Genomic DNA, 13,658 nt, shown 5'->3' with positions numbered 1-13,658 from the left:
TTTCTATCCACCTTATAGTCCATTCTTCCAGCCCATACTTCTTTAACTTGCCAGCAAGAATACTGTGGGAGACTGTATCAAAAGCTTTGCTAAAGTCAAGGAATAACACATCCACTTCTTTCCGCTCATCCACAGAGCCAGTTATCTCATCATAGAAGGCAATTAGGTTAGTCAGGCATGAGTTGCCCTTGATGAATCCATGCTAACTGATCCTGATCACTTTCCTCTCCTCTAAGTGCTTCAGAATTGATTCCTTGAGGACCTGCTCCATAATTTTTCCAGAGACTGAGATGAGTCAGACGGGCCTGTAGTTCCCCGGATCCTTCTCCTTCCCTTTTTTAAAGATGAGCACTACATTAGCCTTTTTCCAGTCATCTGGGACCTCCCCCAATCGCCAGGAGTTTTCAAAGATAATGGCCAATGGCTCTGCAATCACATCCGCCAACTCCTTTAGCACGCCTCGGATGCAGCACATCCGGCTCCATGGACTTGTGCTCGTCCAGCTTTTCTAAATAGTCCTAAACCACTTCTTTCTCCACAGAGGGCTGGTCACCTCCTCCCCATGCTGTGCTGCCCAGTGCAGTAGTCTGGAAGCTGACCTTGTTCGTGAAGACAGAGGCAACAAAAGCATTGAGCACATTAGCTTTTTCCACATCCTCTGTCACTAGGTTGCCTCCCTCATTCAGTAAGGGGCCCACACTTTCCTTGACCACCACCTTGTTGCTAACATACCTGAAGAAACCCTTCTTGTTACTCTTAACATCTCTTGCTAGATGCAACTCTGTGTGATTTGGCCTTCATGATTTCACTCCTGCATGCCTGAGCAATAGTTTTATACTCCTCCCTGGTCATTTGTCCAGTCTTCCACTTCTTGTAAGCTTCTTTTTTGTGTTTAAGATCAGCAAGGATTTTACTGTTAGGCCAAGCTAGTCGCCTGCCATATTTAGTATTCTTTCTACATATCAGGATGGTTTGTTCCTGCAGCCTCAATAAGAATTCTTTAAAATACAGCCAGCTCTCCTGGACTCCATTCTCCTTCATGTTATTTTCCTGGTGGACCCTGACCATCAGTTCCCTGAGGGAGTCAAAGTGCTTTTCTGAAGTCCAGGGCCATTCTGCTGCTCTTCTTTCTTCGTTGTGTCAGGATCCTGAACTTGACCATCTCATGATCGCTGCCTCCCAGGTTCCCATCCACTTCTCCTTCCCCTACTAATTCTTCCCTGTTTGTGAGCAACAGGTCAAGGAGAGCCCTGCCCCTAGTTGGTTCCTCCAGCACTTGCACCAGGAAATTGTCCCCTACACTTTCCAAAAACTTCCTGGATTGTCTGTGCACCGCTGTATCGCTCTCCCAGCAGATGTCGGGGTATTGAAGTCCCCCGTGAGAACGAGGGCCTGCAATCTAGTAACTTCTGTTAGCTGCTGGAAGAAAGCCTTATCCACCTCATCCTCCTGGTCTGGTGGTCTATAGCAGACTCTCACCACGACATCACCCTCGTTGCTCACACTTCTAAACTTAATTCATGTAAATTTAATACCCTTTGATTCCTTGATTGATTTTTATCCTCAGTATTTGATCCTGTGCTAAATGAGTGCTCCTGTCTTTCCCTTTTTTTATCCTCCCCTTTTGTTATTACTTTAATGCCCTCCTAATATCTCTAGCCAACCTCTCTCCAAGGAGATCGGTTCCTTCTACTGAGGGGAGGCCATCCAAACTAAACAGCCCCATTTCCTCAGGGAAGGTGAACCAATGACCAACAAAACTAAAACCCGTCACAACGCACCACTTACTTAGCCAGCAATTCATTTCCAGATCTTCTGTCTTCCTTCACTCAGGAGGCAGGAAGGATCTCCTAGATCACTTGAACATTATTCTTCTTCAGCACACTTCCGATTTCCCTGAATTTATCTGCTATCTGTGAGATATGAGCCATTACCAATAGGTGCTTGTGGCTTAACAGTCGTTCTGCCACTTGGCTTTTGGGTGGGTTTGTTCCTTGCAGTTTCAGGAGCTTTGAGTGAGGATTTGATTAGCTGCTGAGGTTTAATGTTTGTAATTCCCTTTTGTCGTTGTTGTTTTCCTCCTCAAACTTGAGTGTCTTAAAGGGTGACTTCTAACCTAGCTGGATTTTAGGCCAGTGGAATTCTCCACACTTGGATGTAAGCTTGTCATAGGAGACCTCTCTAGCACCACTATGGCATTCGTTTCAGAAGAGGGGTAGATTAGCCATAGGCATGAAATAAACATGGTACTTTATGTTCAGCTGAAGTTGCTGTATGTTAAGCAGATTGTAGGTGGCTTGTGTTAGCTGCCATTGGCCCATGACACTCTCTCCACCTCCAGCTGTCTAAGATCTGAACACATAAAACACTTACTGAGATTGCTACAGTTTATTGTTCAAAGGGATTTTATTTTCTCAAATCCCAAGTCTCTTGTAATTATGAAAACTAAATCATGCTAAACCAATACATTCTTCAGCATTTTCTGCTAACATTGTTCATTACACAGCCTCAGACGTGCTGTTTCCCTGGCAAGTCAGCTAACCACACACATAATCAGGATCCAAAGTGGAAGAGGTTCAGGCATCCCAGTGGTACTGACACATGGCTCTCCTGTGCATCTGGTAAGGATGCTGCTGCTAGTAGTGAGCTGAGGAATTAGAGCAAATATTTTCGATATTGCTGCAGACAATAAAAATGCCATGGCACTGTTCCAGAAGAAAACAGGAAGCTTAGTTTGGATGGTAGATGGCGCTGTCTTATCCCTTTCTTGTAGATGGAATCAAAATTTTCAAAAGAAATGTGAATATAAATTTAAGGAAGGGGAAAATATGGTTGTTCCTATCAATTCCTTTAGCTAGGGGTAATTGATATAACAATATGTTAATCCATGACTAAGAGGATTAATGATGGAACATGGCTGGTGGAGTCTTCAGTATAGTGTCGATGCCCAGTTTCATATCACCATCTCATCCATTGGCTGGGATAGCGGAATGATTCACTCAGTGCATGAAATGGGGCTTGGAGGAGGATTGTCTGATCAAGACTCAACCCAGACAAGTCTGATGAAGCTTCCAGGTTGAGGAAGCAACTGGAGGAAATAGCCTGGACTTCACTGGGGAAGTATCCATGGCAAGTGTTCACAAACTGAGGCTCTCATTGGCCCTCCTGGTGTTTCTGGATATCCTGGTAGCACCCGTGGCTAAAAGCTGTCTCCCTCCCTCTGTGCTTGGCAGGAAGAGTGGATCCTTAACTTAGGAAGCACATTACACCTGGATTCTGAAGTCTGCTCTGGCTACCAGTTCATTTCCAGGTGTGTGTGTATGTCCCTAAAACCTCAAATGGTTTGGGCCCTAGATGCCCCTGTTTGTGGGATGCTGTAGCAATTGAGATTACCTGGGACTGTTTGAGCTGACATTTCCTTGGTTTAGCCATGAAAGGAGCAGGAGGGAACATGTTCTCCATGAAGGGAGCATGACTCACTCTCGCCACTGTTCGGTCTGTCAGACCCCCAAGACTGCTGACTTTCCATCTCTTTTCTGGGACTTTGGAGAGAATTTAGTTTAGGAGGGCAGTGTGGTTATTGAGGTAGTTAATGATTACTGTTTATGGAAAGCCCAGATGGGTTAAAGAGAGAAGAGGTTATCATTTATTAATAATTTATTTTGTAAGGTTGAGTTTTGTACGTGTGCCTCGATCACTGAGTTAGGGCCATTTAAAACAATAACTCTGAATGTTAATTGCGTGTCTTGGGCACTTTTTTCAGCCCTTAGTTCTCCTTAAGCTGTATAAATCGGTGCTACCTAGCTTGTGGCTTGAGAGCTGTGTGCGGCTCACCGAGGCTCCCACATACAACTCCCATGGAGTCCTTTGGTTTGCTGGAAACTCCTGTCTCTGCTGGCGACGCTGTGGTAGAGCAGTGATCACAGGACCGCATCTTGCCTGGCACCCAGTGACCACACTTACCCTGGCAGGCTTGACCCATTTTTTATGTGGGGGCAGTGTCAGTGCACAGTGAAGCTGCATGAGGATGCCACTCCACTATGACTTTGTGGATCCCAGCAGTTTCCATACGGTGACAGAGTGATTCTTCATCTCTTTGAGGCTGAGAGTCAGCGAGAGAGCTGCCAGGTAAACATCCCATCCCTGAATCTCTCCTGACATCTGTGGTGCCCTGAGAGCTCCTTGTTTGTAGTTTGATTTTTGATAGATGGCTGACAACAGACTGAGACACTCCTTCAGGAAACCCTGTACCCTATGGCCTGATTCTGATCTCACTGTCTGTAGGGAAGACAGTTGCGTTACAATGGTGTAAAACCAGAGAAAGCAAGAACCAGGTCCATAGGCACCTGATGGTGATTAACCTGCCATGAAAGATTAATCTCCATCAAGAGCTGGTGGCACAGATTGAGATTCCTCTGTTCATTAGAAAGAAGATCCCACAACAGGATGCACAGTCCATTTTATTTGCATTCCTTTCAGTGGCACCTCCCAGCCTGTTTGTCATTGGTTCAAAATGATAGGTTAGTCTAGTTAGTTGTATGACCATCACAACAGTATATCTGAGGATCACTGACACTGTTATAACGATCACATACAGCTGATAGAGCAGCTCTCAATAGCTACTAAATGCCTAGGGAAAAAACAGTAAAACTTTCCATTGATAACTAACTGCATAAAATTGCCTTCAAGTGATTTATGATAAAAATCACCCCAAATATTCAAAAGAGACGGAAACCTTGAAATCAGCAGCTGGTTGGGCAGCAGGTCATTAAAGTATTAACCAGGTTTGTAGGCTGAGATGCTTGAATGCAGCAGATATCAGAATCAGTCACTATCTATCTAAAGAGACCTTTCTGCTCTCGTTCTGCAGGGCAGAGCTTTGGTGATAAAACCTTCACTGAATTATTGGCATGTAGCTTGGATCCCAAAACACTGGTGTGCATTTATATCTTATCTACATTTCATCAGCTGTCCTAGTGCTTACCTGAAGGTCCACCAGTCTTGAGGTGACTTGTCATTATTCTAAAAACAAGCCTCCTTGACCCACATTCCAGCTTCCCAGAGTGCTCAGCCGCAGCATGCTTCCAATACTCTCTGAAGCTGGAACGTTGTGAATTGCAGTGGTAGCTCGTGTGGCTGTCTTCACCATAGCATCATTGTACCCTGCTGGATCCCTCTCATCTTGTGATGTGTCTGATTTCACTGGTACTTGATGCTCTAGTGGTGATGCTACTTGGGGAGAATATCACAGAGAAACAAACTCTGTGTGCAGTGCAAGTACAGATCACACATGACCCTTTCCTGACAGTATGGCTTGATGTATGTGAATCTTGAGTCTAACAGCTGTGCCAATATATCTCTGCCACCTAACAGAGTTGCACACACACAGGAACATAGACAGTAATCATGGATGTGGCTTGTCATACACCAACCAATAACTTGATAGACACACAGCCTGTCAGCACACAGCTAGTGACTAAGGGTGAGATTTTTTTCAGACGTGTTCAGCATTGACCGAAGTCTGCTCCTGTTTAAGTCAATGGAAGTTTGATTGTATAACACAAATTTTAAAGCATTTAAAAAATCGTCATTCCAAAACAAAAAATTGAAACATTTCATTCCAAAAATGTTGATATGTCCCCTTTTTCTTCCCAAATGAAAATTTGCCAGAATTAGCTTAATTTCACAAAGTGCTTCCATTTTAATGAAACCACATATTACAATGGAATATGGTTCAGTCAAAATTTCTGCAGTCAGCTCTAAGCCTGGGTAGCACAAGAGATAGTAAAGCACAGAGACTTTCACTGCTGTGTCACTGGCTCATATCTGGCACAGCTGATTGGTGACTGAAAGTCATCTTTTAACAGGGCTGTTCTCAGTGGCTACACGAATTACAGTAGTGACCTTAGTCCCAGCTCTGTTGGACAGGTGGCATTCTTGTTTGCTGTCCCAGCAAAATGTCAGGAAATTAATAGTGCGATATCTTGAGTATCTGCAAGATATCACAAGCCTGCAAGATTCTTGCCCATCAGAGGGATGAGAGCTTATTTACTTCATGGTCCATTTTCAGGGCAGGTTCACTAGTAAATTGTCATTTTGGTACTGGAGTCTATTTGTTGCTCTCATTCTTTCTTCTCTGTTCAGTAGGAAATTGACTCCCATTAGTACAGCCTTTGCAGACGCGTGTCAGTTTGTGTTCCTGCTCCAGTTTGGAGCTGGTCTCTAACAGCATTAATGAAACATTAGAGTTTTAATTAGACCATTATCCTATTTATTTTTATAAATAATTCCAAAGTAGTCATTAAAGTTTGTGAACTTAGGAGTAAATGACTTTAGGGAAAGAAATCAAGTTTTCAGTCTTATTATCTATTGTACAACCTCCCTGGGACATTGTGGGGAAACTGCAAGGGTTGTTTGTGGTGTTATTAAGATGATTCATTTACCCACATTGTAATAAACATTCTGTTAAGTTTCCTAGTTGGAAAGTCTGTGTCACTGCGGCAGAACTGCAGTGCATCAAAGAGGGGTTGCATTTTCTTTCTTTCCCTCAATTCCTATGGGAAGGATATGAGCTGAGAAAATGGATGGAGCATTAAACAAACCTGCAGGAGTGGGTATCCTGTAGTTGTTCAAAAAACTCCTTAACAGAAGCTCTGCAGAGTTGTTCTCTGTTCTGATTCCAGATTTCTTCAGCTTGATCTTTTCATCACAAGCATGCAAGATTCTTCAAAAGGCAAGAAATTACAGACCTGACTGAAAGGAAGCTATGCTCAGGGGCGCTGTGTAATATTGTCAGTTGCCTTGACTTTCTCCCTCCATTTTCCTGCAAATTTACTGAAAGTGTGGCTCTTATTGATGTTCTCGTGTATATTTCCATGTATTTCAAATACTCTAATGTGAACCAAAACTGATCAAAGCATTTGATCGAGCACATGATTCATGCCTCTTAAACCAAAGCAAATTCTGTGGCAGTTGTGACTGGTGCTTGGAGGAGTCTGCGGCTGTTGATACTGTAGTGTGTTGAAAAGGATTTGTACTAAGCAAACAAAGATAACAGTGAGACTGCAAGCAAAGGGACTCACAAGGGAGGCTGCTGTGTGCAAAGAACTCTATCTCATGTGTTGTCATTTGCAACCTCTTATAGAATGGCTGTGGTCTCAGGGAATTAATGTACAAAATGGGAATGAATTCTGACTTTTTTTTCTGAGATTGAATTTTGAATAAATAACAGAGTGAAGATAAAGCTACCTACCCCCAAGAAGGAAAGAAGACAGAAGTGGCCCCAGGTATTTATAATCTTTGTTCTCCTGTTCTCCCTACAGAACCCTGACATTGTATTGGTCCACTACCTGAATGTACCTGCCATAGAGGACTGTGGAAAACCATGTGGCCCCATCCTGTGCTCAATAAACACAGACAAGAAGGAGTGGGCGAAATGGACGAAAGAGGAACTCATTGGACAGCTCAAACCGATGTGTGAGTACTTGAGGATTTCCAGCTGCACTGGGCAAAAGGGGGCTTGTTTTCTGTATGTTCCTGGAGAAACACCAAGTGTGGGAGCTGTTGCAGACAGTGATCTGGCTCGGCCTATTTAAACATCGAACGTACTATGCACATGGCAGGATAAAGGACAATCTGAAGGCTGTTTCCCCACATTTAGATGTTTTATGTCCAGCTAGTCTGAGGCCTGCCTGGGCTTCCCTTTCTGCAGGTGCAGCTTGCGTCCACAAATTCTGTACCCATAAAATGAATTGCAGGCACTAACTGAGCACTCATTCCTTGAACTACATGATCTGCACCCACGGTGAGATTTGGGCCTGCAGTTCAATTATACAATTAGTGCCCACCTAAGGGAATGGTGCCTTTTGATAACTTCCTCCAAGTTCTCCTTCGTAGTAACACTGTTTTGGTCAAAACTGCCTGGCCTGGGCACAGTATCTTCTGATAATTCACAAAATAAACTTGGATACAAATTTTACAAAATTGAGAGGAAACAAGTCCCAGGTGTCTTGGAAACTTCAGACTCTTTCCCATTTTGTGCTCTCCTAGGGAACTGCACTTTTGAAAGCCTGCTCCCTGTGCTGGGGCATTTCAGATGCTTGCTTGAGGTATTTTGGGGAAAAGGATCCGGATGTTTCAAAGTGCAGTGTCTGTGCAGACCTTTGGTGTTCAGACTTTTCCTGACGGGGTCACAGATATTAACCTACAGCCTTGTGACCTCTCCATGACAAATCCTCTGTCCAAAGCATCCTGTCCCACCCCCTCTTACCATCTATCCCCACTTGTGCCTGGTGTGATCTCAGTCTTCCCCACCTGAGGAACCCTTCAGAAAGGCATCCCAGACCTTCCCAAAAGTATCTGGTCCTGTCCCCCTCTCCTCACAGTTTATCCTAGTTACAAAATTCACCCGTTACCTTGCCTCCCTGCCCCTACCAACAGGGACCTAGTAACTACCTCTGAACCCTTACAGTTCCCCTAGTTTACAGGTGTCTTTCCCCGAGAGCTACTCAGCATTTGAAGTGTTTTACATACATGATTGACGTGGATTGCTGTTGCATGCAGATAGCTTTTATTGAACTGACTTTAATTTTATCAGCAAGGAGCTCCATGCAGATGCATCTTTCAGGTGCAAATTTTCTGATGTAAACAGCTATTAAAATAAGAGAGATTCCCATTCCCTCAGTTATCTGCACTGAAAAATATTTGAGTCAAATTCCTTGGTGATCGAACCCCATTGATTTCAGCCCTATGACACTTGAGATGAACTTGTCCCATAATCTATTGCTCATCTCCATTGGAGACTTTGGTTTGAAACTCGTTTTGACCTTGCAAGCTCCATTGTAGAATTCTGACATCTCTCCTTCTTGCCAGCTGAACAATAACTAGAAACTATTGTTTTGGGATGAGTGTCAGTAACTATTTTTCAGACTTCTGCAAGCTAAGGCAAGAGCTGCTTAGGAGGCTTGCAGTGATACAGAGAAGTATGCCCTGCACACAGGCAGCTCCATGGAACTTCTGCAGCACTGGAATTGCCCTGAAGTACATTATCTTCTTCAATGGCTACAATTGAAAGGAAAGTGCCATCAAGTAGAACCCGACATGTTTTTAACAAGTGCTGTTGCCATTTGCTGGTAACTAATGTTCACTGGAGTTGAGAAGTTCTGTCCTGTAAATATGGGCTGAGGGATATTTTCTAACCTGTCACCCTAACAAGTGGAGATTGAGTCACAGTCTGTGCACAGGGGTGCAAGCCAATTTCCTGTCTAGTACAGTTACTAATGATAGCAATGGGTAGGAGTCTAGTGAGGGGACAGTAATACTCTGACAGCTTCATGGGGGACAAAAGGAGTTAGAGGGTACTCAGCAAAGCTGGGATGGAGGTCTATTTGGGGCTGGCACTGGGAAGTTCATTTTCAGGAGTTTGTGATGAGACTTCTAATTTTCTCTGAAGTAAAATCTGGCAAAAGTTCTTAGCCCAAGTACAAAGTAGTAATGATAAATTAGTAAATACTTTTCTGACTGGGCCTTTGTGTTCATCCATAAATTTGCCCTGTTATTGAATAAGAGAGTCCCGAGCTGGTAGATAAAGTGTGAGGATTGTCTTGAGAGGCAGCGTGCTCTGGAGGGAAGAGCACGAGAGTGCAATTGGGAGGACTTGGGTTCGGATCCTGGCTCTGTGGCCTCACGAAGTCACTTCACCAGTGGGGATAATGCTCATTGTGATGTCATGCATGTAAAGCGCTGTAGGAATTAAGTGCCACTCCACTGAATTCATTGGGTGAGCAGAGTGATCGATGTATTTGCAGCAGTGTGACTCTAACCCAAGTGCTCAGGTCAGGTGGGTCCACTCGTCTAGTCCTCAGTGCCCTGAAGGAGGTAACCTGCCATACACTCTGCACAGATACAGCCACACTTGGCTGAAGGGCCCAGTATGAATAGGCTGTAACTACCTCACTGGGCAAACTGCTTTGCTGTGGCAGGCTGCTGTCCAACGTCAGGAAGTGCACCCACCATTTGAGCAATCAGGCTAAAAAAACAGGGATGCTTTTTTTAGTGTTAGAATATTATAACACCACTATCAGGAAGGACTTAATTTGGAAAGACAGTACAGTACAGAATAGGCATAGAGGGTCAAATTCTGCTCTCCATTACTCTCGTGTGAATCAGGAGTAACTCCACTGGCTTCAGGTAGCTCTTGATTCTCCTTGGTGTTACAGAGCAAGTTCTGTCACTTCATGCAGATAATCTGTCTATCAGACAGTACCTCACACAGACAAATGTCTGAGTCATTCAGATTCAGCTGGAAATGTTTCTCTCTTTCCCATTGAGATCATAAATGTCTCCTTTCTCAATAATAGAACAGCAGAGGTTCTGTTTAGATTGTATCAGGACTAGACAGCCTAGGGACTAACTCAGCATCACTGAGGACTCTTCTTTTTCTTTAATTAAGGAAGTTAAATACAGAAATCTCTGGCAAGGGAACTGAGAGAGATCAGCTCTGGTTTTTTTTCTTTCTTTTTTGTGGGTTGTGTCTTTTCAGTCCTGATTCACCCCTTTAGCAGGGTATTGCAGGGGTCTACGGTTAAGTGTATGATCGTGAATACAATTTGCACTGCACTATATCTGTGATGTACAATTTAAACTTCTCCTGCTAGCATAGGTTACGATGTTTCATGTAGACTTGTGTTTTGTGTGTTCTGCAAACTTCTAAATGTAGAGGGATCAGGTCAGTGGGAATCCCAGCTACCATGGCACAATGTTCTTATCTTCAGATATTTACACTGATAAATTGTATGCTCTGTGCCACCCACAAGTATATTTCACAGGGTGCTGAAGCAGATGTCACTTGAGAAGATTACATTCTGTCCCATTCTGAGGAGTATATGTCCCAATATACATATCAATAATTTGTTTGCAATCAGAGAAATTAGGTATAAGGTAGAACCATAGAGGAGAAGATGAATTCAACAACCATAATACTGAAACTAAGCACTAATGTCTGACTCCACAGGTACCCATTCCACTATTTTTTATTCCTCCAATGGGGTGCTGATGTCCCGACAGACCCAAAACAATCAGAAGGAAAATGTATGCTAAACATGAAACAAAAGATGCAGATTTATGGCTTAGCCATCAGGGATATCCCTTCCTAGCGAAAGTGGGCACACAGTGATCTTATCTGGTCAGCATCATTATTGACTTTAAGATTGTGCAATTTCTTCATTACTCTCCAAACCCTCTGAGACCATTTTGTTACTGTGGGGAGGACAGGCAGTTGGGGTCTCAGCAGTCCATATCAGGTGGGACGCAGATCTCTGCAGTGCTTCGGCACTATCCCTATGAGAATAGAGACCAAAAAAGAATATATGAGGGTTTGTAAATGAGTGGCCTTGTCCCAGGTGCCCCCTCATGGCAGCCCTGCAAGTGGCCACTCACCTCAGTTTCCCTTCTGAGTCCCCCAGTAACTCCATATGAGCTTATAGCCTAGTCCATAATCCATAGTTTATCAAAACACAGTGAAAAAGTCTATAACATAACAATCACAAAACATAGTCCATATCTCTCTCGCGCACACACACACGTGCATGTAATCTTTAAAAACCAGCTTTGTTCTCACCATATCTGGGCTCTTTCTTGGTCCTTCTCTGTCCCTCTGCATCCCAGAAGGAAGACAACTTGGCCCTTCCTTCTGGGATGCAGCTCCACTCTATACAGCAGAACTCCCACAGCCTCTCTGCTGGGACCATCTTTGCAAGGGGAGAATCCATCACTCCCTCTGGCCCTCTCATGGTTCCTTTGGGGTCCAGCTCTCTGGCAAGAAGACACCAGTGGGTAAACTGCTCCACAACTGCTCTCTAGCTTAGAGCCAGCAGGCATCTCCTTCTGCTTCTCTCTGGCCTTCAGCCCTTTCCAGTCCTGGCTCTCTGGCTTGGGAATGTCAGCCAGCAAACCCCTCTTGCTGCTGTTCTGCCCTCAGCCCTCTCCCAGGAGACGTCTTCTCACTTTGGCACCTCTTATCTCCGGCTCTTCCTGACTGAACTAGTCTGTTCTGACTTTCCTGGTCACTTCCGCACCAGGACTCTTACAGCCCTGAGGAGCTGCCCCACTGTCTTAATTGGTCCAGCTAGGAGCACCTGGACTGGAACAGGAGAGTTGAGTCCAGTTTCATTTAATGGGCCAGCTACCCCATTACAGGGGTCATGGGAAGAAAAAGGGCCACGATGCCCTTAATAAGTTCCTATATAGTCAGTGCAAACACTGAACCTAGTGTGAGTGCCAGTCAGCCCACCTTACAGCTACTGCTTCCTTTCATACTCCAAAGAGACAAGAATGTGGTAAGTTGCTCATCTGACCCAGTTCCTTCCCTTTCTTTGCTTTCTTTTCCTTTGTCTCACAAAGCTAGCTGGAGAGGCCACAAATTACAGAATGGAAAGATTAGATATGCTAACCAGAAGACACCAGGAACTGATTAAATTGCACTGAAATTCAAGGTGTGGCTGAGATCAGACTAAAATCTTAATACCTAACAAACAGGGAATGTGGCAGCCCGTTCAAAAATCTGCAGTGCATCAAGAAAATTATGTGAAAACTACGACAAACTAGCCATAAATCGAATAATACTTTGCTCTTTTATGTCTCAGGAGGGAAAAGTGAAGTTCTACATGATTATTTAGTGTGTATGCATATACACGTCTCTGCTTATGGATGCACATCCTGGGAAACGCATCCTTGGAAATGTAGCTAAAATAAAAGCTATTGATTCCGATCAGACTTGGAAAACATAGAGCGCCCAGCTAACTATGTTCAGGGAATTTAGAGGGGTACTTGTTGCCAAGACATCAGATTTGGCTCCAAAATTGAGTATGCCATGAAATTTTGATGCCAAACCCATTAACTTCATCACATTTTCACATAAATCATAGTCTTTCAAAGAATTCACAGTTTGATTTCCTGATGTTTCCAAATTCCTCTGCCCTAAAGCAGATTTGTCAGTGATTTAATCAAAATGTTGTGCGTAGTATCAGTGGTGAAGTGAGAGTCGAATTTGCAAGCAGTCACCTTTTTACCTGTTGCATAATGCAGATCTTATTGTTCTATTCCTTTGAAACTCAAGCTTCTGTGATGAGCTTTGATTTTATTAAATCCCACATTTAAAACAGCACTGATATGACAGAGCATGGCTGTACTCGGAAGTCTGAAGTTTAATTACTGAGACTATGTACCATCTCCACAGGGATGTTTTAGGTAGGATTTTATAGTACCTGTAACTATGATTTTACTTCAGAGTTATGAAGTGAAATCACACTGGGGAGAACTCTCCTTCCTAAGAAAATGGGCTGTTCCAGATCATAGACAAGTGGAAAAAGAACATTACAATTATGCTTGATGACTCTGTAATGGACATTAGATGGTTACCTGTTGGCCGTTTAATACTGAGCTCTACATAGCTGACCCTGTTCAGCCCCTACCCTGTGGGTAAAGAAGGTGCTGGGGAAATCAGAGTGCACTCATGCAAACTAAAGCAGAGTCAATGCTCCTGCAGCTAGAGGCTGGAAACTTGTCCTCTTGAGGGAAGTGTGCCCGGGGAGTGGCAAACAAAGTGGCAGATGGCTGCTGGAGAGCGAAGGAGAGGGGTAGAGAACATCAGCCAGAGCAAT

General features: G+C 43.9%; 1 protein-coding gene across 8 annotated transcripts in view; it reads left to right on the top strand.

Moving 5' to 3' along the window:
* Positions 1–13,658, top strand: part of CAMTA1 (calmodulin binding transcription activator 1) — an 863,171-nt gene that overhangs the window by 707,912 nt on the left and 141,601 nt on the right. For all 8 annotated transcript variants that reach the window (XM_050931581.1, XM_050931584.1, XM_050931583.1 and 5 more), the window contains one exon: positions 7,323–7,476. In XM_050931581.1, the coding sequence (XP_050787538.1) occupies positions 7,323–7,476 (154 nt within the window). The remainder of the gene's footprint in view (positions 1–7,322; positions 7,477–13,658) is intronic.

Source organism: Gopherus flavomarginatus, chromosome 21, assembly GCF_025201925.1.
Source record: "Gopherus flavomarginatus isolate rGopFla2 chromosome 21, rGopFla2.mat.asm, whole genome shotgun sequence".
NCBI lineage: Eukaryota > Metazoa > Chordata > Testudines > Testudinidae > Gopherus > Gopherus flavomarginatus.
Note: the sequence above shows the minus strand (reverse complement) of the source record. Positions and strands in the feature narration are given on the sequence as shown.